Raw genomic sequence first — 27990 nt, 5'->3', positions numbered from 1 at the left:
ATTGAATTCATCACTCGTTTATGATTCAGGTGAAGTCTCTGCTGCATGTGCTCACATGTTTAAACGACTGTGATCTGACAGAAAGGGACCTTTCCCCTTTCTGTTACAAACAATCCCCCACCTGCTGGTTGCTCCGTGTTTTCCCGTGACAGCAGTTTATAGGTTACGGAGAAGTTTCCTCGCCGTTAATCTGCGATTGCTCACGGTCTGGGATTGGGCCTTGACCTTCAGGTGCTGCGGGATAATCCCGTTAGCCCCGCGGGCATCCGCTGTGAAGATCTCAGCAGACCTGCGCCGGCTGTGCCACACTCTAGATCCGTGTACCACCGGCATGCAGAACCACCTGTAGGCACGCAGGTAAGCAACGCAGCTCTGTTATCACGTACACAGTGAAATGTGGAACTTTGTGGGTTACGTAGGTGGTGCTTTAAAACCTGATGGAGCAGACAACCGGTGAAGTTAATGTGGTTTCATTTCCTGTGCTGAGTGAGCGTGTGACCCTCCTTAAAGATCGTTTGAAGCCGGGACTTTAATTTGAACTTTAAAAAATAAAAATCTAAATACAATCAAAGTTAAATTATAATCTTGAACTATTTTCTTTCTTTTTTCTTTCCTTTTTTTTATAAGTGAAGGGACCATTTATAATAAGGATATGAGTTGATCCTAGGCACTGAGGATGACAGTTAGTAGATTACTTGGGGCCAGAGTTGCACTATTTAATGCCACAAATTTGAGAAGAGGCGCCTCTGATCTCTGCTGATGGGGACGACAGCAGCTCACACAGTTTTTCAAAGAAGTCTTCTCCGTGGATCATCCACGAGAGGATTCTTCCTTGAAACGATTCCCACTGCTGAAAACGCGACAGCTCCGAGCGCTGTGAAGCCTTTACCAGACCTTTGTTGTGCTGTATTATGTGTCTAGAGCCAACCTGTAGATGCAGCTGAATGAATGAATCTTTAAGACCGGCCCTCGTTAGCTCACCATCACTGATAGCTGCCCCCTCAGCCAGGCTCGAGTGATGCTGACAAAGGAAAATTAAAACGCATGTTTTAAAAGAACAATCTTGTGATTGACATTTAGAAATAATCCCAGCGTTTGTCTCGTGTCCTGGATGGTGAGATCACGGTGCAGGACATCCTCCGGTTTTCCTGACGTCTCCCCCCTGCTGATGAGGATTATCTCAGTGGGCTGATGAACTGTCACCGAGGACAATATGGATAACTCGTGCATATATGAGTGAGATCAGTCAGCACAGTGGCTCTCCTGGAGGCTCTGAGACACTCCATCTTCAGTCGTGCGCACAGGCCGCTTCAAATGTTCTCGTTCCCACATTTCTTCCTTTCTGAGCGATCGACCCCCCGCGGAGCCTCTCGCTAAAGCAGCTTATGGTTTGCTGCTGCTGGAACAAAGTCCTGCCTCCTAACGTCCTCTAACTCTTGACTTCTGTGTGGGCTTTGCATGGCATGCATGATCCTGATTTCTGGGTGTCTCTCCTGTGAGCTGACAGTGTGTGAGCAACAATGAAGCAGCTGAACGTCTCTTTCAGGCAGCTGAAGAAGCTGCTTTAATGAAGCCACCAGTAAAGAGTTACTGATTTATTATCATTATCATCAGGACCATCAGCCGTGTTTGATGAGCGGCTCTTTAAGAGGCTGACTGTGTGTTTCTGTGTTTTACTTCAACAGGATGTTTAACTGGGTGGTGAAAGTGGTTCCCCAGCCTCCTGATGCTGGGACAGACGATGCTGCCAAGACCCCTGATGCTGTACGACAGCACACACACACACACACACACACACACACACACACACACACACACACACACACACACACACACTCATACAGAGTAATTAACAGTCTATGTTTTCTTTCCTTGCAGCCAACCAAAAATAAAGCGGGTGAGGATTATCTGTAACCTTTTATTCTATTTCCACCTTTATCTTTATACGTGCACATGGATCTACAGCAAATGTCTTTAACTTCTCCTGCAGCTGCAGTGAAGACAGCTGCACTGAAAGATGCAGACGAGGTTTCAGAGGAAGGGTAAATGTTTTTGTCCATCAGCATCTTTGTGTCTCGCGGCGTGCACAGTTGCTGACTTCTACCTGTCTGCGTGCGCATCCTTTACAGCCAAGCGCAGACTGGAGTATTGGGCTGGTTTTCTAATGGGTTCGTCAGCGCGCTCCCACAGCCTGCGGGCAGCCCCCGACTCAGCAGAGCCAACTCTGAAGCCAAGGTAAGTCTGCAGATGACTGGAGTGAGTTTCTGTGAAGTCGTAGTCGTAGGAGATGATCTATAAAACACAGAATCTAAGCTGCTCGTCTCCCTTACGATGTGGAAATGTCCTGAGCACAGTTTAATAATATTTTATAAGGTACATCATCATTCAAGGCGTTTCTAACAGAGCACCTTTTTTCCAACACCAAATGTTCACACAGTTTGCCGGGGGCTCGTGTCCTAAGGAGCTGCTGTAAATGAGGCTAATGAACAGCTTTATTCCAGCGACACTAGCATGCATAAACTCACCACTGTGGCTCCTTCTCATGAAGAAATCCTCACGTGAAGCTATTTTATCAGCTGAGTTTGTGCAGCTTGTACAGTTATTAGTTCAAATTACTATAAGAAAGCAGAAGGACCTCCTCATGATCACCTCGCCAACCATGTGACTGATGAACCAACACACACGAGTGTGTCACAATCATTGCATTTGTTTTGTTGGTGTAAAGATGCACTTTTTCTGAGCTGTTTTATTTAAGGTTCATTTTATTTTCTATTCTTCTCTCTTTGTTTCTATATATTCAGTCCGGAGAAGATGGAGACAGGTACAGTATGACTGAACATGTGCTGAGTTTATAATGAACTCGCATGAAATCAAATGAAATCGTGCCTCCCTGTCAGGTCTGGAGTGATCACCTGGGTCACTCAGGGTCTGACCAAAGTGCTGCCTCAGCCTGACGACAAGTACAGAGAGACTGAGAAGGACTCGAAGGACGAGGAGCACACGGAGGTTAGAAAACAAAGCCAGAGAATATTTAACATTTAAAAAGTGTCAGTTTGTCCTATGAGCACATCGTCTCTGTGCAGCATGTTTGTCTTTAGGAAACGACAACACCAACACTAAACTTACTGAGTGTTTAATGGAGTTCAATGAACAGTTAAATCAGCCACACTGTGAAGCAGCGTGATGCTGTCCCACAGGCTTAAAAGACTAATCGCATATAAGGATCAAGGGTATAAAGGAAGTTGGGGGGTATCCTGTTAAACACCTTCACTGCTATCTAAACCAGGGCACCAACACTGATAAACAAAACAACACCGACATCCTGCACCTGCCATCGTCTCTGTGTTACGGCTTCTTTTAATCTCTTTCTGTCTGCTGTTCCAGGTGTACGACGTAGCCACGATGCCAGGTACGTTCCACAATCATGCAAACACACTGCATGCATGTTTCTAAAATCACCCTTGATGATTATGCAGTGAGTTAATAACAAAATGCATGAATGAAATGTTTGTGGGGGGGTTTAAACTCAGATTCCGATCCACTTCCCCACATCCCTGTGGTGGAGATGGTGTCAGACGACGAGGACACAGAGAGTTTGGCCCCTCACTTTCCTCCCAAGTGAGTGTAAACCACCTCCTGCTCCACGTGCACACATGGCAGCCGTAGCGAGGAATAATCTGCACCGCGTTGTCTGAATTGCTCTCCAAACACTTACAGGCGTCCTAATATTAAATACACACTAATGACACAAATCACCGAGTTAAATATTCTGCAGACGTTCAGGAGGCCCCCTTGCACGCTCTGTTTCAGTGTGGTGACCTGGATAAAGCAGATAGTTCCTCAGCCGGTCATACTGCCCCCTGGTGCTGTGCCCGTGGAACCGTCAACCAAGTCCTCTTGCACCTCTCTGGATAAAAGTAAAGAAAGCCTGAAAATCCCAGTTTAACAGCCAGAAACTGTGACTTTGTTTGAGGATATATTTTTTGTAAAGTGCTTCATGTTGTCTGCTCCACAGTTCTGTCTCCGCCGCCTGAATCGCTCAGTGGAATCTCACTGGATACTGAAAGCAAGGCCTCTGGGTAAGTCTTGAATAACATCCACGTGGATGAAGCGGGACTTGAGAGTGCCTCCTTTTTAGCAAAGCAGCATTTTGGGGGTTGCTCGTGGTAGATGTGTTTGCACAGTGTGCGGCACACTCCTGACACTTGGGTTTCTGCTCCACAGTGTGGTGAACTGGTTTGTGTCAGGGCTGGGTCTGAAGATGCCGCAGCCTGTTTCTCCATCCAAGGATGAAGCTACTGTAAGTTGTGGGGAACAAACAACAAAACCCTGACACCTGATTTTTCTTCTGCCATCTACTGATTTATGTGTCCCCTGTTTCAGACGGTACCTGAACTCATTCAGAAAGGTGAGTTTTTCCTGTCAGTACTTTTGGATCCTGAGCGCCACAGTTCACAGTTCAATCAGCTGGATTACTATTCTGTGTTTTCTAATTCTAGAGAAGAGCGTAGAGTTTGTAGAAAAGAACAGAACAGAGTGAACCCGTCTCATCACCAGTAAAAACTCTATTTTGATTTTGAACAGCTCCTCTGCATCAGTGTGACATTTGCAGACTCTTGCATGCATGCTTTCTGTTGAAGCAGCTTCTTGTTTTTTCCTTATAGTTAATGAAGAGGTGTTTTGGTCGGACGGTCGGAGCCTAACTCAGTCCCTCTTCTCCTTCTGTTTCAGGGGGGAAGGTGCTGCGAGCCCCTTAAACAGCAGGAGGAGACGACTGGGGGATGCTCTGACCCGCACAGATAGACCAATAGGCTCATTGAACTGTCAGCAGACAATAGGGACTATAGGCAGCTGTGAATGAACACACATGAACATAGTAATATCTTAAACTCACCTTACTGTACTCTGTGCAGTTTAATATGAATGTAAACTAAATATAACACAGAAAATGTGTTTTATCCTGTAATACTCACATTTCCTGTTTCATACCGGAGCTTTTAGAAGTCGCCGTTTGCTTGAAATTACTGTAGGCTGTGCACCCAAAATCATTTCAATGCTTTTTTCTCTTAAATGACTGTAACAGTGATGTCCAGTCATGGTTTGGTGATTACATTTGCAGCTCCAAAAACGGGCTGTGACATTACTGGAACGTTCCCTGCGTCAGGGTGCGTCGTATGTTCGTGTTGCCATTTCACTATACAAAACAGCAGCAAGAGACACTGTAACAATCCTGACGTACCTACCATAGAGTTACACACCTTTTTATCCTTGATATGATGATTAAATGGCAGCTATGTTCAGTTATTATTGTGTCTCTAAAGGACCTGCGTATTTAATTTTAGTCCTGTTTCTTCAGAATATTTTGTGTTTTTTTGCTTAAAGAAAGTTGAGCTCAGTTTGGTTCTTGGTCATGTTGCTGTATATTTAAAACTTAACATCAAGCAGAGCCTGCACGACTCAGTGTAAGACGAGCTGCAGCGTGAGGCTGGTTTGATCTGCGTATGTATCTGCTGTGTAGCCTTGAACTGTGAAATGTGGCCTGGGGGTGTGTTGTGATTTAAGAGAAGCACGCTTGTCATGCAAATGAATGTAGTAAACACTGTAATGGAAGCATGAAGTGAGAATAATAAAGGATCAGTGTGTGAACTGATTTTGTGGCGCTTTCATCAATAACACCGATAACTGAGAGGTCTTCGAATCCTAACAACAACAACATTTCCTACCACCAATGAAATCGCAGCTGACGATCCTCGCAGCCCAATAGAATTATAACAGGATTATACTAGTTAAGGTTAAATCCCCCAGTTTTACCAACCAAACAGTTCTCATGCTTATCGCCCTCTCACAGCATCAGCCAAACTCAAACCAGACATGGTGCTGGAAGACGTGGAGTCGGACAACGAGGGCCAGCACAAATGTGCAGATGCTCCCAAAGCTCAAGCTCCGTCCGCATCCCTGGTTCCACCATCACCTGCACCCCAGCAGCAACAGGAAGTGACACAACCCTCACAGTCGCTTTCAGTGGAGTCACAGAAATGCAGCGCCGCCCCTCCGGAGCCACAACCGTCAGAGAGTGCCACAAAAGTATCTCTGGAAGATGCAGAGACCCAGACAGGCCGCTGGACGCCGTTTATTGAAAACATCAAGAAGGAGGCCGAAGGGGTGGCGTTGGCTACCATGGAGGAGCGGTAAGGATGGCGGACAAATGAAGAGAAACAGCTGCGTCCCTTATCAGATACTGAATGTTTACATCCATCATTGTAGCACCTGGATGCTTTTTTAAAGATATTCTCTGCTGTCATATTTAACACCTTAAGACAATGAAAACAGCCAACAAAGAGAAATGAACCTGATTTAATGTGAGGCACGAGATTTTCTTTATCATCAAATGATATTTAGCTCACAGCACAAGCATTTTGTCCTGTTTTCCTTCAGTCTGCTTCAGGAGAGGGTGGAGATGACCCGGATGGCTGAAGAGGTTGCCAGGCAGACAGCTGAGATGGCCGTTAGACAGATGGCCAGTGAGGGACAGTCCATCAAGCTCTCGCTGGGGAGTCAAGAGCTCCTGGAGGAGCCTGAAGCCGAGTAAGACGGTGTACCCAGAGCAAAAGTTTGAACATATGCTCAGGTTAGCTTTGGCAGCGAGAGCCTGTTTGTGATTTGACGTGAGGCTCCATGTCCACTCTGACCAGGCTGCCGGTGCCGCTAGAAGAGGAGAGCGAGGTGGAGATCAGCAAAGCCCCAGAGTAAGAATTCAAATAAGAGCTTCCTGGTTGTTAACGTCGTTGTAGGACTTTGTCTGTGTCACCGTGCATATCATAGTAGTCTTGTGCTGTGCATAGCAGATGTGCATAAATGCTGATGTTGTTGCTGCTGTTCCCCCGATTGATCCAGCAGCTTGTTGAAAAATAAGTAGCAATGCAACAATATAATATACAGGTTACTTTAAGCTGCAGTCAGGACTTTATTAGGTTATTTGATAGGAAATAAAGGATGTTCTACTAATAAATACACATAGAATAGTGTGTAACTGCATCTTCCAGCAACGTCATGCATTTTCATAAACTTTATTACTTTCTATACCTTTGGGCAGTTTAATGTGTGGACGTCTGCAGGCCTGTGCTACCATCAGTTTCTAGCAAAGTGAATTTTATGTCCTTTTATTTATCCGCGTAAAAAGTGATCTTGACATTAAAAATGTGGTTTTTAAGGGAGTTTCAGTTTCAGCTTTCTTTGTCATATGCAAGTTAGCACAGGGTCAACATTGCAATGAAATGTGTCAAGCTCAACAACAAATCTCTCAGCAGTATAAAACAGTATAACAGACTATTATACATATAAATGTACACATGTTTAAATAAAGACATTCTGAGCACTAAACTAAACTTTACAGAGAGAAATAGAAAGTGACGGGTATTGAGGTGTGTGTGTGTGTGTGTGTGTGTGTGTGTGTGTGTGTGTGTGTCGGGGGGGCACGTAATTGCATGTAAGTGGCAGGAGTGAGCAGCAGTACAAGATGGGCAATAGAAGTAGTAACAAATCTACCATAACAGTTTATTATAACGCAGAACAGAGCGCAGACACGGTGACATGTAGCTCAACTCCTTTGTAAATCTTGTTGACTAAAGTCTGTTTATCAATACAAGCATCGATATTGGACATAAAGAAATAAATAATCACTCTCTGTTACGACACTAGCACGGTCATTTTGTTATCAGCAGGTCCAAATCCCGCGGGTTCTCGTTATGTGATCTTTGCATCACATCACTGTGTCGTAGCAACCACAGCTTCCCTTGGCAACAGCGGACCCTCTTACCTCCGCGCGCCCGCCTCGTTTCCTCCTCTCAGCTGTTGCCCCGGTAACCCCGCGCACCTGCTGCAGCTGCTCCGCGTCCCTGGATTAAAGATGGACGGACATATCGGAACAGAACCTTTTCCTCGTTGTTTTTCTCATATTCCTAAAACCACCTGATGCAGTTTATGCGTCTCAGCAGCCGAATTAACGCGTGTCGATGCTGGTGGACATTTTTCTGTCGGGACTAATAAAGGTAAACACAGCCTATTTAAAAAAACGTGACGGTAAAGCTTACAGAGTTTCTATTTATCATAACTAACGTTTTTCATGTGTAAACAGTAACTCGTGTACAGAGTGAGCTTTTCTGCTACAGGTGGTCACAAAGTCGGTAAATTTGTGCTCAAAGAGAGAAAACAGAAGCTGAAGTTTCTTCATCCACAACAAATATTTCTGATATCCAGTAAAAAGCGTGACGGCTTAAATGACTGTAACCTGGTTTATGTGTGTCACGTTGGAACCTGCTGAAATATAAAAATAAATAGCAGGAACCAACTCTGTCATAATTGAAGTCTATGAAATGTGATTTTGCTGTAATCTCATAACGTTAAAACAGAGGAGAACCTCTCCTAAACTTTACGATTAAATTGACTTCCACAATAAGCAGTTCACACACTCAGTTTACAGCCTATTAGGGTCCAAATCCTCATTTGCAGTATGTGTCCAGCTAACAATAACAGCACTGTAAGAATCTGCCAACACAACCAGCTGTGACCAGTGTTGGTCAAGTTACTTGAAAAAAGTAATCAGTAACTGATTACTGATTACTTCCCCAAAAAAGTAATCCCGTTACTTTACTGAATACTTATTTTCAAAAGTATGTTGCATCTTCAAAAAATAAAAATACAATAACTGAGCCTTACACCGGGGTATCGTTGCACTGGTTTACTGAACCTTACTTTCAGGGCATGTACCGAACATGAGCATCCATTTTCTATTGCCTCCTACAGGACACACTCTTCTTCCACTTCCTTACACATTAATGTAACACAGAACTAATACTGCCTCTCCTGGCATTACCATTGTAACAACACATTCATTCTGTTTCTTTCAGAAGATTAACAGGAACTTAGGATGTAGGTATCTATGAATAATAACTATTATGTATACTCATATTTATATAACCACTTATTTCTTGCGATACCACATCTCCTCCCCCCTTAAGTCAACAACTCCCTTGACTTACAAAATAACTGTTTATCTAAAGAATGCTTAACAAACAATCAACATGTAATTAAGGTAACCATACAACCATACAACTGTACATAGGTTTCCATGTTTCTCTTTTTTTTTTTCTAACTAGGAAGGTACGTCCTTCCTGTGAGATCAGAGCGCATTGTTGCTCTATTTCTGGAAGATCTCACACTACCTAACAAAGTCCTTTAAAGTCTCTGGTGGACGTCTCTCTCTCTGGGAACGTCGCAACACGGGTGTCCCTGAGGAGTCTCCGGGAGCTGGAGTCTCCGGAGCATAAGGCAACTCCATTGCCGGAGGTTGTGGCGATGTGTCCAACTCTGATGGCAAGCAGCACTCAGGCACTGATTCTTTGTCAAGCAATGGCTCCACCTCCCTGTCTGGTGTACTGGGAACAGTGTCAGCCACTCTTGCTCTCACCTGATCCACATGCCGCTTCACAGTTTGACCTGATCCAATGGTAACAATGTAAGACACTGGACCCGATGCTCTCACAATGACTGCGGGAATCCACTTCGGGCCATAGGAGTAGTTTCTGATGAAGACCTTGTCTCCTGGTGTGAAACTTCTCAGTCTTTTCTTGGTGTCATGATTTTCTTTCTGTTTCGATTGTTTGTGCTGCACTTTTGTTTTCACATCAGGCATGAGCAAGTCCAAAACTGATCTGAGTCTCCGTGACATCATCAACTCTGCAGGTGATAAACCAGTAGTGGCATGCGGTGTGATGCGATAACTGAACAGAAATCGGGACAGTCTGGTTTGCAAGGTATCACCTTTGACTTTCTTCATCCCCTCCTTAAAGGTCTGGACCGCCCTCTCAGCCAGCCCATTTGAAGAAGGGTGGAAAGGTGCTGATCTTACATGGTCAATTCCATTCTGCTTCATGAATGACTCAAATTCAGCACTTGTGAAGCATGTTCCGTTGTCTGAAACTAACATTTTAGGTAGTCCAAACACACTGAAACTCTGGCGCAGTTTCTCTATAGTTACCTGTGATGTAGAGGATTTCACAGGGTAAATGTCCATCCACTTGGAATGAGCATCCACAATGATTAGAAACATCTCCCCGAGGAAAGGCCCTGCATAGTCCACATGGATTCTGGACCATGGTGACTCCGGCCACTCCCAAGGGTGTAATGGTGCAGTAGGTGGTGACTTGGAGTGTTTCTGACACTCCTCACATGCCTGCACTTCTCTTTCAATGTTCTCATCCATCCCTGGCCACCATACATACGACCTTGCCAAGCCTTTCATCTTCGACATGCCTGTATGAGTCTGGTGCAGGAGTTTCAATATTTTGTCTCGGCCTTTGGTGGGAATAATTACTCGGGCTCCCCAGAGCACGCAACCATCCCTCACACTCAGTTCCAGCTTTCTCTGTCGATACGGCTTTAAACAGGTGTCGGTCTCAGTTGGCCAGGCTTTTAAGGTGTACTCGTGGACTTGTGACAACAAGACATCCTTAGCTGTCCATCGTTTGATCTGTGCAGTGTCCACTAATGTGTCATCCAGTACATCCATCATCAAAACCTGCTCAGCCATCTCTCGCTCAGGTGCTGAGTCTGGTACCGGCAACCGGCTGAGCGCATCCGCGTTTTCATGATGTTTTCCTGGCTTGTACCTGATGTTGTACTCGTAAGCACTCAATGTCACGGCCCATCTTTGTACTCTTGGTGAGCCCATCTGAGGTATAGGCTTCTTTTCATTGAACAGTGAGATTAGGGGTTTATGATCTGTGTAAATCGTGAAAACTCGGCCATACAAGTATTTGTGAAATTTCTTGATGCCAAATATCACAGCTAGACCTTCTTTGTCAAGCTGAGAATACTTTTTCTCAGCAGGAGAGAGTGTGCGTGACATGAACCCCAAAGGTCTCTCGCTTCCATCCTCCATCTTATGTGACAATACGGCGCCTACGCCATATGGGGATGCATCACATGAGAGAACCAACTCACGGTCAGCAGAATAATGAACTAACACCTCTGCTGAGTTCAACAGGTTCTTAGATTTCTGGAATGCTTCCTCTTGTCTCTTTTGCCATGTCCACCGTACCTCGTGTCTCAAAAGTTCATGTAAGGGTGCCAACCGGGTTGCCAGGTTTGGAAGGAATTTGTTGTAGTAATTTAGCAAACCTAAGTATGCTTTCAGTTCAGTGACATTTGTGGGGGTAGGTGCGTCCATGATTGCTTTAACTTTCTTTTCCACTGGGTGGAGCCCCTGGGCGTCCACTATGTGCCCCAAGTACTCCACTTTCTCTTGCATGAAGGCACACTTGCACCTCTTTAACCTCAACCCAGCTTCCTCCAACCGGGTCAACACCTCATCCAGGTTCTGTAGATGGCTTACTTCATCCACTCCAGTCACTAAGATGTCATCTAAATACACTGCTACATGAGGTATCCCCTTCAAAAGACTTTCCATGGTCCTCTGGAATATTGCTGGAGCAGAGGCCACTCCAAAAGGCAATCTGTTATACGTGAACAGCCCCCGCGATGTGTTTACTGTCACGTACTTTTTCGATTCGTCATCCAAGAGGATTTGCTGGTAAGCGTGGCTCATGTCTAATTTTGAGAACTGCTTACCCCCGGACAGTGTGGCAAACAAGTCCTCCATTCTGGGTATGGGGTACTGCTCCAGTGAAGCCACGGTATTTACAGTAAGCTTGTAATCCCCACACAGTCTTATTGTCCCTGTGGGCTTCAGGAGTGGCACTACTGGTGCCGCCCATTCAGCATATTTCACTGGCGAGATGATGCCTTCTTTCAACAGTCGGTCTATTTCCTCGTCGACTTTTGCTCGCATAGCAAAGGGGACAGAACGCGGACAGAAGAAGCGTGGGGTGGCATCACTTTTCACATGAATAGCAGCTTTCATTCCTTTCAGGGTGCCCAACTCCTCTTTGAACACATTTTCATGTTTACTTAACACTTGCTGAAGTGTTTTCTCTGTTGTTTTGACTTGGTGCAGCTTTCTGTTGTTAGGACTGTTTTTCACTTCACCCCAGTCCAATTTAATTTCCTCGAGCCAAGCTCGACCTAGCAAGCTGGGGCCGTCGCCTTCGACCACCACCAGGGGCAGATGTTTTTTCTGCTGCTTGTATTTGACGCTGACTCGTGTTGCACCAATCACCTTAACAGGATCCCCTGTATAAGTTTCGAGCTTGATTTTGATGGGCTGCAGGCTGGGGGGCTTGCTGTCTTTCCCTGTTTCTCTGAATGTTGCTTCGTTCATGACTGTTAGGCAACATCCAGTGTCTATTTCAAAGTTCACCTTTTTTCCAGCAATTTGCATATCCACAGTGTAGGGATCTACTCTTCTTAAGTGTACCGCACTGCCACACCCTAACTTGAACAGTTTTCTTTTGTGCCCTTGACTGCACTTGACACAGTTCAACATAAAAGAGTCATCTTCAGAGCTATCAGTTTTGTTGTTATCTGCTTTCTCGCCCACATTGTGAGTACTGTAGTGTGAACTCTGCTTTTTTTCTTTCTTTACATATGTCGATCCATACTTTTTCTGGTTCAGTTTAGTCTTGCTTTTACAAGCTCTAGCTATGTGTCCCATTTTACCACAAGCATGACATTTTTCTTGTTTGTACTTACAGTCTGCTGCTGTGTGCTTGGTTCCTTTGCAACGATAACACTCTTTATTTTCTGCTTTAAAGGTACGACTCTCCTGTTGTCCTCTAGCGAGACTGAAACATTTTGCTGACGCCCCTGAGGTCTGCAGATCCTGTGCATTTTTATTTGCAGTCTCCATGGCTACTGCAATTGACAGAGCCTTGTCAAAAGTGAGATCTATTTCTGACAAGAGACGTCTCTGAATTCGGTCATCCTTAATTCCGCAGACGATCCTATCTCTCAACATCTGTTGTAACGTGTTGCCATAGTTACAATCCTGTGCCAGGCGACGCAGCTCCGCTACATATTCCATGACGGTTTCATTCGGCTTGCGGGAGCGAGAGTCGAACTTATACCTTTGCACAATTTCACTGGGCTTTGGATCGAAGTGATTTTTCATCAGAAGCACCAGCTCTTGGAAGGTTTTGTCTTTGGGCTTGGCCGGGCTGAGAAGGTTTCGCATCAAGCTGTACGTCGCTGCTCCGACGACACTTATTAATATCGCTCTTTGTTTCTCTGCATCGTCGATCCCGTTAGCTGCGAAAAACTGCTCGAGTATTTCCGTGTACTCATCCCAAGTCTGATTCTTTGGATCGAACGCTACTAGCGTACCAATTGTAGCCATTTCCGCTTCGAGGTCACTGCCTTCTATTTCCAGCCGAAAACTTTTGCATTCTTTGAAAAGCTAGCCAAACCTGTAGCCGACTCCATCACTTTATTTTCTTCTCTTTTCTTTCAGTCCGATCGCCCAAACTCCTTCCCCCTAAACGTCCTCGTCGCCAAAAAGATGTTGCATCTTCAAAAAATAAAAATACAATAACTGAGCCTTACACCGGAGTATCGTTGCACTGGTTTACTGAACCTTACTTTCAGGGCATGTACCGAACATGAGCATCCATTTTCTACTGCCTCCTACAGGACACACTCTTCTTCCACTTCCTTACACATTAATGTAACACAGAACTAATACTGCCTCTCCTGGCATTACCATTGTAACAACACATTCATTCTGTTTCTTTCAGAAGATTAACAGGAACTTAGGATGTAGGTATCTATGAATAATAACTATTATGTATACTCATATTTATATAACCACTTATTTCTTGCGATACCACAAAAAGTAATTAATTACTTAGTTACTTAGTTACTTTTTAAAAACACGATTTACAACCTGAAGAGGTGATAAAGTGATAGATCTTTCAGCCCAATTCTACTTTTTCTACATAATCCATCATACAAAATGTAATCAAATGGAAAAGTCTCTTTTTAAAACTTGTTTTATCAGTTTTAATCTTTTAACTTTATGCATCAAGCAAAAATTTAATTATCTGCAACATTCTCTGACTGGAAGAAATTAGTTTAACATTTAAACCTATTTTCTGCACATTCCAGCTCATAAAATAAAATATTTTTGTGTTTACACTCAGTCTTTCAAACAGATGCAAGTAAAACACAGCAGAAAATAAATAAAGTCAAAGACTCAGCGGTCCTGTTGCTCTATTTTCACCTGTAAAGCAGGAGTGGGGTAGGCGGAGGTTTACCCTGGTGCAGGTGTGCCGCGGTCAGTGGAAGAATCCGCGAGTTTCTCTGTGAGTTTCCCATTACGTCGTAGCTACTCGGTGCTTGTTGGAAGTTTAGGGGTTTTTTTCGCTGTAAAAAGAAGTTTTCTTCCCACGCACAGCGGACACTAATGTTTTTGTCACTTTGTATGGAATCAAACTCAAAGTAAGGTCAGTACTTCCACGCTTTAAACGCTGCACGCTCATACTCTCTCTGCACTCGATATGTGATCCATTGTTGATCTGCACACAGCTGTTGTCACTAACGTCGCGCTCGCTTACGTCACTGTCGTGAGACATTCTCGCAAAAAATCATGGTTTTAGTAACGCAGTAACGCAGCGTTCCTACGGGAAAGTAACGGTAATCTACCGTTTTTGCAATAGTAATCCCTTACTTTACTGGTTACTTGAAAAAAGTAATCGGATTACAGTAACGAGTTACAAGTAACGCGTTACTGCCCATCTCTGGCTGTGACTTTGGTCACCATAAGAGGACAGCTGTGTTCCCTGTCCCTGGGCCGCCCAACAACCCGTTCTCTTGTGCTGTTCTGCAGGAAGAACCAGGAGGAGCAGAAAGCTGAGACTGAGGAGCCCACCGTCAACGAGCCAGGTAGATGCAATTCAAATATATGTTAAAAATGTTTTTATCATTAAGAGGAGTTTCTCTCATTCAGCGTGACATCTTTAAGTAACGTCAACACTCTTCTGAACAGTATTTACAAATGCAGGACATTGTGCTGTGTGTATGATCATAGGTGTCAAACTCTGGCCCACGGGCCAAATTTGGCCCGCAGCCTAATTACATTTGCGAAGCCATACCAAATGACTATCAGAGCTGGCCTACTGGTATTATACAGCTAATGTATATATTGTTTAGTATTAAGCTTTGCTTGTTCCATATTCAGTTTTCCAGCAAAACCTGTTTGAGTCCATAAGAAAAGATTCATTCTTATATCTGGAGGAAGTTTTTTTTCATATTAACGTTAGCCCGCGACTTTGTTCCAGTTTTGAATTTTGGCCCACTGTGTATTTGAGTGTGACACCCCTGCTTATTGGATCTTAGAGCCGCAGGAAGAAGCCTCGACCTCACCGCCTCCGAGCAGTGAACCAGTGGAGATTTCTGAGCCTAAGCCAGAACAAGCACTAGAAGCAGAAACCAAGAGCCCAGAAGCTCCTCCAGAAGCTGAGCCCATCACTGAGCAGCCGCAGAAAAACGAAGACGTCGGTCAAACTGCTAACGCTGACAAGGCTCCTGAAAAAGTAACGTTTGACATCCCGGGCCGTATCACTGCGTTACTCTTGACTCTGTCATGCTAAACTGCCCGACTGACTCAGTACAGCTAAAAAGATTTTTTTTTAGTTACTATCAAGAAATCGAATAATAATGTTCATCGGATAACTGGTTACTAGTTCCCAACTGTTGTGCGTGTGTTTTTGTAGGAGGAGGAAGCTACTGGGGATGACTGCGGTGGTATGTACCGTCTTCTTATTGTCTTTCAGGAAAGTCTCAGATTGCTTGTCTGACTGTAACGCCAGTTCATCTCTTTGGACTTTAAATAGTCGATTCATTCACTGCTTGAGTGTGACTGCAGAGTTCATCTGGAGACCAGAAGTCTGATATTGTCATTCTTGACTGTCTGATTGCCAGCAGTGCCCTTCTCCTACTGTATCTGCCTGTCGCCCTCTCTCTGTAGCTCCAGTCAGCTGCGATGCATTTAAGAGCTGCCTGATGCGCATTCCCTTCACCTCCGAGTGCTTCGACAACATCAACGCATTCTTCAAAGAGAACGGCATCACTCCTCCCCAAATACCTTCGGTGCCTAAACTACCCACCCGGCTCTCTGACTTTACCAAGTACTTACCCACCCTACCCCCAGAGATACGCCAAGAGCTCTCCCAGATCAGACTCACACAAGTTCCCCGAAATATTGCCCAGACTTTCACCGAGCTTTTGCCCCAAAGCTCGGAAGTCTCAGTGGGCCCTAGTCTGTCCGGTATTTCCCAAAGCCTCTCGAACGTCCCGCAGAAGCTCTCCCGGTTTCCAAGCTTGGCGCAGCAGTATTTCACGAACATTCGGAACCACCTCAACAGCCTTATGCCTCAAGATGCCTAAGAAACAACAACAACAGCAAAAACAGAAACAAGACAACAGTCAGCACGATGTAGAACTGAGCCGGCTCGTGCGACACTCCCCTCTCCCTCCTCCTCATCATCCACAGCTGCGATCCCGATCCCCTTCTCCCTCCTCCCCTAACGGCAGCATCCTCGAGTTGCCCAACGTGCCATCCTATCCACGCCTGCCGCCCATCGTCAGCTCCCCTTCCAAGCAACCCAGACCCCTATCACATCAGCTGTCTGGTCTATCTAACCCAGCATTCTTCATCGAAGATGACTCAGACATCTCAGCAATAAGACCTGCAGGTGAATCCACATCAGTGTAGCGTTCACTGTCCTCTCACTCCCTGTACATCCTGAACTCAGTCATACTGCATGCGAGTAAACGGCCGTCTCGTCATATGTGACAGACTCTAAAATCAACCTGGCAGGTATCTGACACTAAATCAAATACGAACCATCAGTAAAGGATGCTTGAGTTCAGATGTTTAGCTCGAGAGTCTGTGCAGGGTAAAAAAGTAGCTCTTTGTGTTGTTGAAGTACATTTTTGTGTCTTTTTGTGTTGCTTTGTCGTTCCTCGAATAAGCTCACCTCTGACCCCGAGTTTGCTCAGATCATAGACGGGTAAGGTAAAGAGCCGCACGGAGCTAAGGTGTTCCAAAGGACTGAAATATACTGATGCCATCTATTTTCTTCATCACTTTGATGAAGTCTGTCAAATGACTGTTGACAGAAGTGTGCCAGTGAATCATGAGCCAGATTAACCAGATTGTTTGGCTTGCAAGATTAGTAAACTAGTCCTTCACTACCAGGGCGTCTATACATGGCCTAGTTCACGCGTGAATCCTCTTCATTAGCCCGCTGTAGGTCGCGACCTTTCTCCCAGCCTGCCCTGCTCCTGCTTATACTCGTGACCTGCTTTGTCTTTTGCTTTACTTGTTTTGTGTTTTGCAGTACTTTCAGTAGTTCGTGACGCTCACGTTGCAGCATCAGTTTTGCCTGTTTGCAGTGATGCGGTTGGCCTTGACTAAATGAAAATAAATGTCTGTTTCTCCAGAGAGCTCCAACATCAGCCTTCGCCCAGCTGTTAATGTAGAGGATGTTGACTCTGATCATGAGAGGGCAGGAGGAGCAAAAGGAGGAGGAGGAGGAGGAGGAGGGGAAGAACAAATCCCCCAAATCCTCACCCCACAGGACCCAAAGCTTACAACCCTCACTGTTCCTGTGACCCCTTCAGGTCGTCAAAGGTGAGCTAACAGGGGATTTATACTTTAAGTCTATCCCATAGGTGCAAAGCCTACGGATGTAACTGCACGTCGCGTTGACGCAGTGAGCAGCTGGAGGGAGGTGTTTCCTTACAGCTATTACAATTGTTTCGGCAAAGCCGAAAAGCTTGAGGGACAATTTAATTTACCTAAAAAACTCTGAAACATTTCACGGCCACAACAACGAGTGACGAGCTGGGAAACTAAAGGGGCAACATTTTCCATTTTTCCATTATGGATGGCTCCGCATGTGAAACGCTGACCTCATAAACACCACCATCCACTGACATGGTTTACACGATTAACACTGCTCTACAAATTCACAGCAGAAGACTGAATCAGCAGTAAAACTGCATAAACATCCATATTTTTAATATGATCACTAACTAAAATAATTATGCTCTTAACTGACTGGCTTCTATAAAACTCGCTGTAAGATTTAATTAAACACTAAATATTTAACGATACGTTGTTAGATGTTATTTTTGTAAGATACACTAAACGATGAAGATAAGAAGCTGTCCTGCTGTCTTTCCCGTGTTGGGAAATCGTGGATGCCGCGTCCTCCTAAAGAGGAGAGCAGCTGTGCAGCTTGTAATCAGATGGTACGGGGGCAGATTAGTGCCCATAGCATGTCTGTGAGGGCACCGTTCATGCTGAACAATATCAATATTGTTGTTTTCTCTGTCTGTAAATGCAGCTTTGGTTGTATGTTATCAACAGACTAGTGTGTGTTACGTTTAACATTTTGCACTCACGTTTTGATCTCAGTTCATCTCAACTAAATATTTTTAACCCTTTTCTCTCTCCTTACGCTTTGCATCTACAGTAAAGGAGATAAAGAGTAAGGATCCTGTTTGAATTGTCTCCTGGGGCTTTTGTGCACGCTCTTCCAACAGTGACCACTTCCACCATGACACTATAGATGTATTTGTGTAGCATATATGCAATCCTGCCATTATATCTCATAACACAGAAATAAGAAGTAGACTCACTGGGATACATGATCTGGGTGCGAGCTTCTCTTTGTCATGTGAAGCATTTTCATCCAAATATTTGTAGCAGCAAAAACAGAAATGCAGTTGTTTCATCATAAAAGGCGTTTGCTGTCAGAATTGTCACATATGTCTTTCATTGTTACATTTTCCATTTTGGAGTGAAATGCTTCACACTTCCTACAGTCTGTTATGCTTTCTGTGATTCATCCTACTGCCCCCTACTGTCCATCTTATTGCTCTGCAGTCTTTCCAGAGTCACTGCTGCTGCTTTTGTCTGTATTTTAGTGTCCTGCAGAACAATGTGTGTGCACTCAGAAACATATCCTATCCTTTCTGCACGTAAAAACTCTGAAAGCTGCCAAAAAGATTACGCACACAAGGAAACGGGCACGTACAGTTTATGCAGAACACAGAAAACAGTTTGTTTTATGAGTGGTTTGGAAAGAGCGCTTCCTGTTTTGTGTTGCTGTGTCTTGTGATGTTCTGTTGTAAACTGTGATGGCACTGTTTCTACTTTTGCACGGCTTTGTGCTTTTGGTTGTTTTCATAACGTAGCAAAAGTCAATAAACAAATGCATCACAATCCTGCTTCATCACTGTGTCACCTGCTGGTCACATTACTGTGAGTGATTTAGACTTCCTTATCTGTGTCCTGGATTAACTCCGTGTTTTTCCCTGCTTGAAACGCCGTTCTTCTGTTTGACAGTAGTGGAAGGAATCGCAGGAGCGTCTGGACAAAGATGTAAGATATCCGATCCTTACTGGTGTCCTGCTGCTTTTTCATCCACTTTCTAATATTTTATCCGTGCACTTTCCCATCTGAGTCCTTGCTCACTTATTTATTCAGTCATCATTTCTATTTTCACAGTCATTGACATGGATAGCTGCATGTAGCTTTTCCATAATCTGCAGTGATGTTAGGCTTTCCTGTGTGAAATAAAGAGAATAATGTGACTAAGGCAGCACAGTCTCAAAGTTGCCCCGTCTGCCTGACTTTGACAGCAGGAGGCTTCATTCTGAAAGCGAGGATGACGATGAAGAGGCAAGCATCCCCGTCAGAGCCTGGCCCAGCCAGTCCAGCCTGCACAGCACAGATGACGTGTGAGCGTGCACACACCAAGATAAATAAGTGACATTTACAATAAGAAAAATCGGCATCATCTAAATAAATTGATGTCTCCGTGTCCAAGTCTGAAAGAACGTCCAGCATCTTCTGCCAGTCAGACCAGCACGGTGGTCAACGAGAGGCTTCAGGAGCTCGTCAGGATGTTTAAGGAGAGAACGGAGAAGGCCAAGGAGAAACTCATCGACCCAGACAGCTCGGATGAAGACAGCATTATCACCTGTGAGTCTCGCACACAAACTGAACTGACACACGTTCGAGAAACAAAAGAAGTCAAAAAGATTTGCCGGTACATTTCAGTGTATGTGGATAGTAGCATGTGTGTGTGGATGTTACGGTGCACTTCACTTCCAGGTACGAAGATCTCGAGCCTTGCACAGCCATGAAAGCTGCCACTCAAACACAAGACTGATAAAATTACATAAAACTGCCCAGTGACTGTCACACACAGGTGAGCAGCTTCTGCCACCCACTCCTCAGCCACCCACAGAGTTTTACCCACAGTGTCCCTCATTCATCCCACTATGTAGTTAAGCCCTTCCCAAAGTAGCTTCCTGTAGGTCACAGTCTTAAAGACAAACAGATAAATCAGTGCTTTGTTTTTAGCGAGGGGGTTTGTTTTACAGAGAAATGTCAGTGTATAAAGATTTGTGACCCCAGGAAGCTGCTAAAATGTTGCAGCCAATGGGATCCTAATAAAACCAAACTAAGGTCTGTGTGCACACGTGTGCCACAAACACCTCTGACAACAGGCTGATCGCATTTTTCTCTTTTGTTGTCACGACAGCTTCTAGTTACATTTAGCATCTGTTATTGTAGCACCCAGTGAGAAGCTGGTCAGAGCTAACCCTTTGTGTCACTTTTACCTGTGCTAAAGTCCAACATGTCATCTGTGGCACCCTGTAAACAGCTGTAGAGTCCTGTGGTCTGCTTACAGGTGGATAAACCTTTAACACTTTATTTGTTCCAGTATTTATATAAATGTCTACCAAATGCTAAGAAGGTAATAAAGCTTTGCTGAATCCTGTCTTGAAGGCACTGTTTTCTTTCTTTTTGGCTCTTCCTTCCTCCAGCTCCTCCTCAGCCTCCAGCTCCTCAGCCTGCTCCTGGAGCTCAGCCGCCAGATGAGAACGAGACGCAAGCAGGTCCGTCAGGAGGAGGAGGAGTAGAGAGCGGAACGGAGGAGGAGCAGCCTGGCCGTTGCTGCAAGGTGAAAACACCTCGGTGGATACGAGCCTGTGTGCGATTCCGCTTCCCCGCCAGCATCGACCCTTTCACCAGTGAGAACCCAGCGAATGCGTCACCCTCTACCGCCTTCAGTGTTGTGCTGGACAGTTACTGGAATCATACCTCACACACACCCACAGGCTAAGCCACACAAATCGGACCAGATATTTCTGAGAAACAACCCCACACGCATTTATCAAGTGCTTTGATTCTTATCTTTAAAGGAAAAGAACACGAGAAACATGACATCATGTGAGGTTTGGGAAAAGGTCAAACGACTGCATTGTCCTGTTTTTACAGAAACCCGTGTTCCAATCATTTACTTTTCTTTGTGAGACTTTATCTTTTCTTATTCTTTTGCATGTTTTCTTTAATAGCACTTGGATCTTGCATGGTGGTAGCTGATGCTTTCTTAGTTACCGATCCAGTCTCTCCTGGTCTACACTCTGCACCTCTGTGAACTGTCCACTCACTTAATTCCCTGATTTCTTCCTCTTGTCAGACCTGATGTACGTGCTCTGGATGTTTTTGGTGTCTCTGGCCTGGAACTGGAACGTGTGGTTCATCCCGGTGCGCTGGGCCTTCCCCTACCAAACCCCGGACAACATTCACTACTGGCTGTTAACCGACTACCTGTGTGACCTCATTTACATCCTGGACATCGCTGTTTTTCAGCCGCGCCTGCAGTTTGTGCGTGGAGGGGACATAGTGGTGAGTGGGTCAAAGGAGTAATGTGGACACTTGTTGTAGTTTAAGAGTATAATTGTGCACATTTTGCTTTTGTTACAGTGTGACCAAAAGGAGATGAGAAAGAATTACATGAAAACCAAACGTTTTAAGGTAAAACATTAAGAAAGTGAGGTACATGTCAAAGGTTGTGTTTTCTTTGCATTTAAAGGGTAGAATCAGTCATTAAAGTGAGATCCTGTCGTCTCACTTTCAGTTTGATGTGGCCAGCCTTGTTCCCCTTGAGCTCTTCTATTTTAAAACTGGCATCAACCCTCTGCTCCGCTTACCACGGCTGCTGAAGGTGAAACCCTGACACCACACACCGAACGTCTCCTCCAACAATCTCACTGCTCGCTCATTTCCTGGGCTCCACATCACCTTTAGTTTTAGGAATCAGTCATTTACAGTTTCGTCACAGTTTCAAATACTAAGCTCTACAAATATGTTCCTTCCATATCTGCAGATCAAGTCCTTCTTTGAGTTCAATGATCGTCTAGAGGCCATCTTGACCAAAGCCTATATCTACAGGTCAGCGTCACACTGCATTGGTCGTGTCCTGATATGTTAGCACTCGAGTGGCAGGAAAAATTGTGACTGCATTGTCCTCATTTCCTTTTTGAAATAAAGTTTTAAGAGACATACAAAGCTACCGAGTCACAGAACCAATCTGCTGTTAGATATGCATTTCATGTATTTTCCTGTGTTTTCCGTCTCTTAGGGTGATTCGTACCACCACCTATCTTCTTTACTGTCTGCACTTTAATGCCTGTCTCTACTACTGGATCTCTGACTTCATAGGACTGGGACTGACTGAGTGGGTGTACGATGGCGAGGGTAACAGGTTGGTGGGCTGTTTTTAGTAGCGGCCATGTGTCTTTTAACCAAATGACTGCTTTGAAGATAAGAACAGAGTGTTTCTCTTCTCAGTTACATTCGCTGTTACTACTTCGCAGTGAAGACCCTGATTACCATTGGGGGTCTGCCAGATCCCACCACCCTGTCTGAGATCATCTTCCAACTCATCAACTACTTTATCGGAGTCTTTGCTTTCTCAATCATGATTGGACAGGTAGGCGCACACGTGCGCCTCATGTACAGTGCCATGAAAAAGTCTTTGCCCACCTTCCTGATTTCTTTTTCAAATATTTTTCTCACACTTAAATGTTTCAGGTCATCAAACAGATTTTAATTTTACACAACGATAACCTGAGTAAGTATAAAATAGTTTTTAAATGATGAAAACAAAGCCAACATCTACCTGCACCTGTGTGAAAAAGTATTTGACCCTTGGTTAAATGATGAATTAACTGCGACTGACAGTTGAGTTCAGTTTCACTAACCGCACCCAGGCCGACACTGGAACGTGTCTGACAAAGCAAAGTCCGCTAACAGAAAGCAGCTCATCACTGCACGATGTAAACAAACATGAAGAAAGTCATCGGCACCTGTCAGTCTGGAAAGAGTTACAGTGCATTTCTAAGGCTTTGGGACTCCAGCGTTAAAGAGCCTGGAACTATGGTGTGTTATGGCCCTGGCCATATTTTGGATCACGTTGGCTGGATTTTGTTCTGTGTGTCCTGTGCCTTTAAGAGTCTCTGCAGGTCCTTCCTGATTGGAGAGCTGGCAGCTGCTGATTGGTTCCATCATCAAGTGGCTGTTTTAAAAACTCTCTCCAGCAGTTGTTCCCCCTGACAGCAGCAGAGCCGTCCTCCGCCTCCAAACCTTTATCTGTGATAAACTTCTGTGTGTGACTTCAGAGAATTGCTAAGTTTTGTATACAGTGTGTAGATGCTTTCACTTATAAAGAGGCTCTGAAGCAGAAGGCGTGGACTGCCTTCCTTCTCTTGTTTATTCAGTTAGGGAGTTAGCAGTAGCGCTTGCCTTGTGTTTGCTAGCACCTCCGTTTTTGGAATAGCTTGTTCTGTTTGTTATTTTGGCCTTTGTTCACCCCGGAGTTAAAGCTTTTGGTTTTTGGTAGCAATAAAACCACCTTAACTTGTAAATTGGCTTCTGGATATGGCTTTGGTATGGAAGCCCGTTTCCGCCACTAAATAAAAACAAAAAAGCTAGTATCCATAACTCGAAATTTCGAGAAAGTAACTCAAAATTAAGAGAAAATAACTCGAAATTTCGAGAAAGTAACTCAAAATTAAGAGAAAATAACTCGAAATTTTGAGTTATGGATCCTTTTTTTTTTTTTTTTTTTAGTGGCGGAAACGGGCTTCCATACTTTGGGGACCGGGCCGGGGTCACTCTCCTTTTAACCCTTATGTTGCGCTCCTGTACTCCTAGACCAGGACGTAACGGGTGAAGCTTCCAAAGGAGTGAAAAAAAGTCTGGATGATTGTCAAGACTTTGGGGAAATATTGTGTGGACGGGTGTAAGACTAACACAGAGCATCATACAAACGGTCCACAGTGGTGGTGGTAGCGTGATGGTCTGGGCTGCTCTCATGATCTGAAACATTTAAATGTGACAAATATCGAAATAGAAATCAGAAAGGGGGCAAACGTGTGTAACATTAAAAGCTTGTGATTGTTTCGGGACACTAATAATCCTCATTTTGCTCATTTGTCTGTCAGATGCGCGATGTTGTCGGTGCAGCTACAGCAAGTCAAACCTACTACCGCAGCTGCATGGACAGCACTATTAAATACATGTCCTCCTACCGCATCCCGAGAGACGTCCAGAACCGGGTCAAAACCTGGTATAACTATACCTGGCAATCACAAGGCATGCTGGGTGAGGAGGACGTGATATATTTGCATTCATCTTACGCATGCAATGTTTCAGTCACACCTGACCCTTTGCTTCTTCCTTTACCGTCCAGACGAGCAGGAGCTGCTGAATCAGCTGCCAGATAAAATGCGTCTGGACATAGCGATAGATGTCAGCTACTCCATTGTGAGCAAAGTCCCTCTTTTTCAGGTAGGAATTAGAAATACAAAATGTAGAACATACTGGTAGGCTTCACTTAATCTCCCTTTTTAAAATACTTTTATGCATCTGGAGAAGTGACGCCAGGTTGTTTTATTTTGGCTCTCCCTCCTGACAGGGTTGTGACAGACAGATGATTTTCGACATGCTAAAAAGCCTGCGCTCTGTCGTCTATCTCCCGGGGGATTATGTCTGCAAAAAGGTACATGTGCTTATTTCTCCATGTTCTGGTGTATGAATCATGTCAAATATTTTCAGCTTGATGTTTTTTGCTTGATCTCTGTCTAATCACCTGGCTCGGGTATTTCACTTGTCTAAGGGCGAGGTGGGTCGGGAGATGTATATCATAAAGGCTGGAGAGGTGCAGGTGGTTGGAGGCCCAGATGGGAAGACTGTATTTGTCACTCTTAGAGCAGGATCAGTCTTTGGAGAAATCAGGTAAAGACGTGGCGCACAATTAAGAGTAAAAGTTTTCAGAGTTACAGTGTTTTCACACATGCAGACAAGCACAGAGCCAAAAACTGTGATGGTCACACTCCAAGGTCCCAGAACCATTTTATACATCAAATCAAACAGTTACACTTATAGAGAAATTCCTCTTTCCTAAATGTAAAAATGCACCTTTCTTTTAAATAATGCTGTTTTTAACCACAGTGCTCTTTGTTTGGTAGCTTGCTTGCAGTCGGCGGTGGTAACAGGCGCACAGCCAATGTGATTGCTCATGGCTTTGCCAATCTATTCATCCTGGACAAAAAAGACCTGAATGAGATCCTGGTCCACTATCCAGAGTCCAAGAAACTGCTGCGCAAGAAAGCCAGGTTGAATATGAATAGAAATAATATTTGTCCTGTATCTGTACTGTATGATTTCCCCTCACTGCCAGCTCATCAAACGCTCCGGTGCTGTCGGCCACCCATCATCAGTTCAAGTAGCTATCAATCCAAAAGCACTTTAAAAAACCCAGCACAGGACCAAAGTGCTGTACAGAAAATCAGTTAAAAACAAAAGAATAACAGAAAACAGCAAAAATTAATAAATATATACAACACATAATACATAAAAATTAAAACAGCCCTATATTAAAAGAAAACAAGCAAGAAAACAACATCTTAGCTCAGAGAGATAAGATGGGGCAAGGCCATGGAGAGGTTTAAAAGAATTTTATTACAGTAATCCAGCCGACCGCTAACAGAGGCGTGGATCACTGTCTCAAAGTGCTGCTGTGAAAGAACTGGCTTTATGTTAGCCAGCTGCCTCAGCTGAAAGAAGCTAGATTTTACCACTGCCTTAATCTGACTGTCAGACTTCAGATCACAGTCCACTTTGACCCCCAGGTTTGTGACAGCTGGTTTAACACACTGGGCTGTGTGGAATCTGCCTTTTTTCTTTAGAGGGACATAGATCTGACAGTCATCAGCATACAAGTGGAAAGCAATGCTGTGCTTTCTCAGTACAGAACCAAGAGGAAACAGATATAAAGAAAAGAGGAGGGGGCCTAGAACTGAGCCCTGTGGGACACCACACAAGAGGGGAGCGGAGGACGACACAGAAAGTTCACCACTCCAGTGCTGTGCCCCTAATGCCCACCCAGTGCTCCAAAGGAGAGAGTAAAAGGATCCACTGTATCAAACGCAGCACAGTCCCAGCATCAGTAGCTAAAAATATGTCATTGAAAACCTTTAAAAGGGCTGATTCAGTGTTATGAAAGGGTTTAAAACCAGATTGGAAAACCGCTAAAACATTTTGCTTTCCCAAGAAGGTATGACTATGCAGGGCAGCTCGAGTTCCCCCTTTTTTCTGCTTACAGTTGTCGTTAGCCGGATTATCCTTGTCTCAAACACAGGAAGATGCTTAACAAAGGAAAGAAACCTGAACCTAAAGAAGAGGCTAAGGAACCCCCTCTGGTACCAGCAGCTCCTGTCAGGGCAGAGACGCCCAAACTGTTGAAAGCAGCTCTTGAGATGACGGAGAGATCGTCGGGACTTAAAGGCGCTTTGGCAAAAGTCAAAGAGAAGACGAACAAGTCCAGCATCTCCTTACAGGTAAACATGCTCAAACCCTGAGCTAACCCAGCAAATCATCTACTTTGAATAGAAGATTTATTTACTCTCCTCTTCCCTTCCCAGCCGTCCATCTCCTCCCCCCTCCCACCTCCATCCCCCGCCTCCAGCTTGGAACCTGACAGGGAAGTGGACACGCCATCACCCATGTCTGCCGGCTCTCCGACATTTCGCTCTGCTTCCCGGTGTCGGTACTCTGCGATGCCTCAGTCACCCTCTGAGTGCCACAGCGACACAGTCACGAAGGAGCCAATCAGTGATGATGAAGGAAACGGGAAGAGGAAAGAAAAAAAGTCGTGATTACTTTCTATTTATTTAAATGTATTTTCAATTGTATAGCGCCAAATCCCAATAGCTGCTGCCTCAAGGCGCTTTAGGGGAAAGACTCGATGATATTAGAGAGAAAACCTCAGTAATCAGATTCCCCCCCTATGAGCAAGAACTTGGCGACAGTGGGAAGGAAAAACTCCCCTTTAACAGGAAGAAACTCAGGGAGGGTCTCAATAGTTTGAATGATCGTTAAATAATAATATCTATAATTATAGCCTAATGCATTTAACACATTGTACTAGTTAAGTTTTATAGCTCATGTAATGTAACAGGAAACTGTCAGTCCCACGATTTCTGGCCCATTTTCATCGTCTGCACTGAGTTTATGTGAGTAAATTCATTGTAGCTACGATGAGTAAATTCTGCAGGATTGAACTTGTTGTCTTTCTGTGAAACAGGAAAGGAGAAAATTTTTTGCTGTTGTTGTTTGCTGAATGTTTACGGATTCTTTTTGTAAACTTGAAAGATGCCTTACATGTCTGACTCTGTTGTGTTGGTGTAAGTTTTGTTTTGAACAAAGATACTGGGTAAGGTTGTAGCAACATCTCCTAACTTCAGCATATTTTACACATTGATACATGATACATGTGTAATTGTAAAGCAAACAGTTTATTACTATGTACTAAGAACCAGCCTACTGATGGAATTAACCTCACTACGGTCGATCTTTTTATGTTTTCTTTTGTTTTGTACAATAATGTAAATATATCTGTTTTTGTATTTATTTAGCTCTCACAGTTTAATTTTAAGTCACTGTGCTGGTTGTGTTGTCACAAGACTGCAATAACTGTAGAAATGCAAAATGCTTCACTTGTGCTGTAAATGCTTAATATAATCGCACAGCAGTACTTTTGTATAGATGTGCTAACTGTAGCCACAAGCCAGCGATCCGTACTGCCAGACCATAGAAAGGAATCATCGACAAAGGCCTGTTTTTTCGAGTAAATTTTATTGAAATAAATGAGTTTTCGTCATATTTTA

General features: G+C 44.3%; 1 protein-coding gene across 1 annotated transcript; it reads left to right on the top strand.

Annotated features, from left to right (window-relative positions):
* The first annotated feature begins 231 nt into the window (after window positions 1-231).
* LOC309712194 (uncharacterized protein) lies at window positions 232-27990 on the top strand. Its single transcript, XM_082542833.1, has 38 exons — window positions 232-357; window positions 1686-1764; window positions 1879-1897; window positions 1991-2042; window positions 2130-2235; window positions 2802-2821; window positions 2898-3006; window positions 3385-3409; window positions 3531-3618; window positions 3811-3917; window positions 3992-4079; window positions 4225-4300; window positions 4384-4408; window positions 5849-6188; window positions 6436-6585; window positions 6693-6746; window positions 14780-14835; window positions 15289-15485; window positions 15666-15696; window positions 17398-17587; window positions 18435-18449; window positions 19310-19345; window positions 19606-19704; window positions 19794-19948; window positions 20800-21006; window positions 21456-21664; window positions 21743-21793; window positions 21897-21983; window positions 22146-22210; window positions 22401-22523; window positions 22610-22751; window positions 24265-24424; window positions 24513-24610; window positions 24738-24821; window positions 24939-25057; window positions 25291-25437; window positions 26463-26661; window positions 26746-27990. Exons 2-38 carry the CDS (start codon window positions 1687-1689, stop codon window positions 26977-26979), a joined length of 4041 nt encoding a protein of 1346 aa, XP_082398959.1. The 5' UTR covers window positions 232-357; window position 1686; the 3' UTR covers window positions 26980-27990.

This window comes from Aulonocara stuartgranti (assembly GCF_965226115.1).
Source record: "Aulonocara stuartgranti genome assembly, chromosome: 7".
NCBI classification, from domain to species: domain Eukaryota; kingdom Metazoa; phylum Chordata; class Actinopteri; order Cichliformes; family Cichlidae; genus Aulonocara; species Aulonocara stuartgranti.
The sequence above is the reverse complement of the archived record's forward strand: the minus strand, read 5'-3'. Positions and strand labels throughout refer to the sequence as shown.

What these genes read in the sequence shown, in the direction of transcription:
- LOC309712194 (XM_082542833.1), top strand. Translation starts at nt 1,687, where the DNA reads ATGTTTAACTGGGTGGTGAAAGTGGTTCCCCAGCCTCCTGATGCTGGG. An exon ending in GAGCCAACTCTGAAGCCAAG is followed by an intron (nt 2,236 to 2,801) that starts GTAAGTCTGCAG and finishes CTATATATTCAG; the next exon opens with TCCGGAGAAGATGGAGACAG. An exon ending in ACTGAAAGCAAGGCCTCTGG is followed by an intron (nt 4,080 to 4,224) that starts GTAAGTCTTGAA and finishes TCTGCTCCACAG; the next exon opens with TGTGGTGAACTGGTTTGTGT.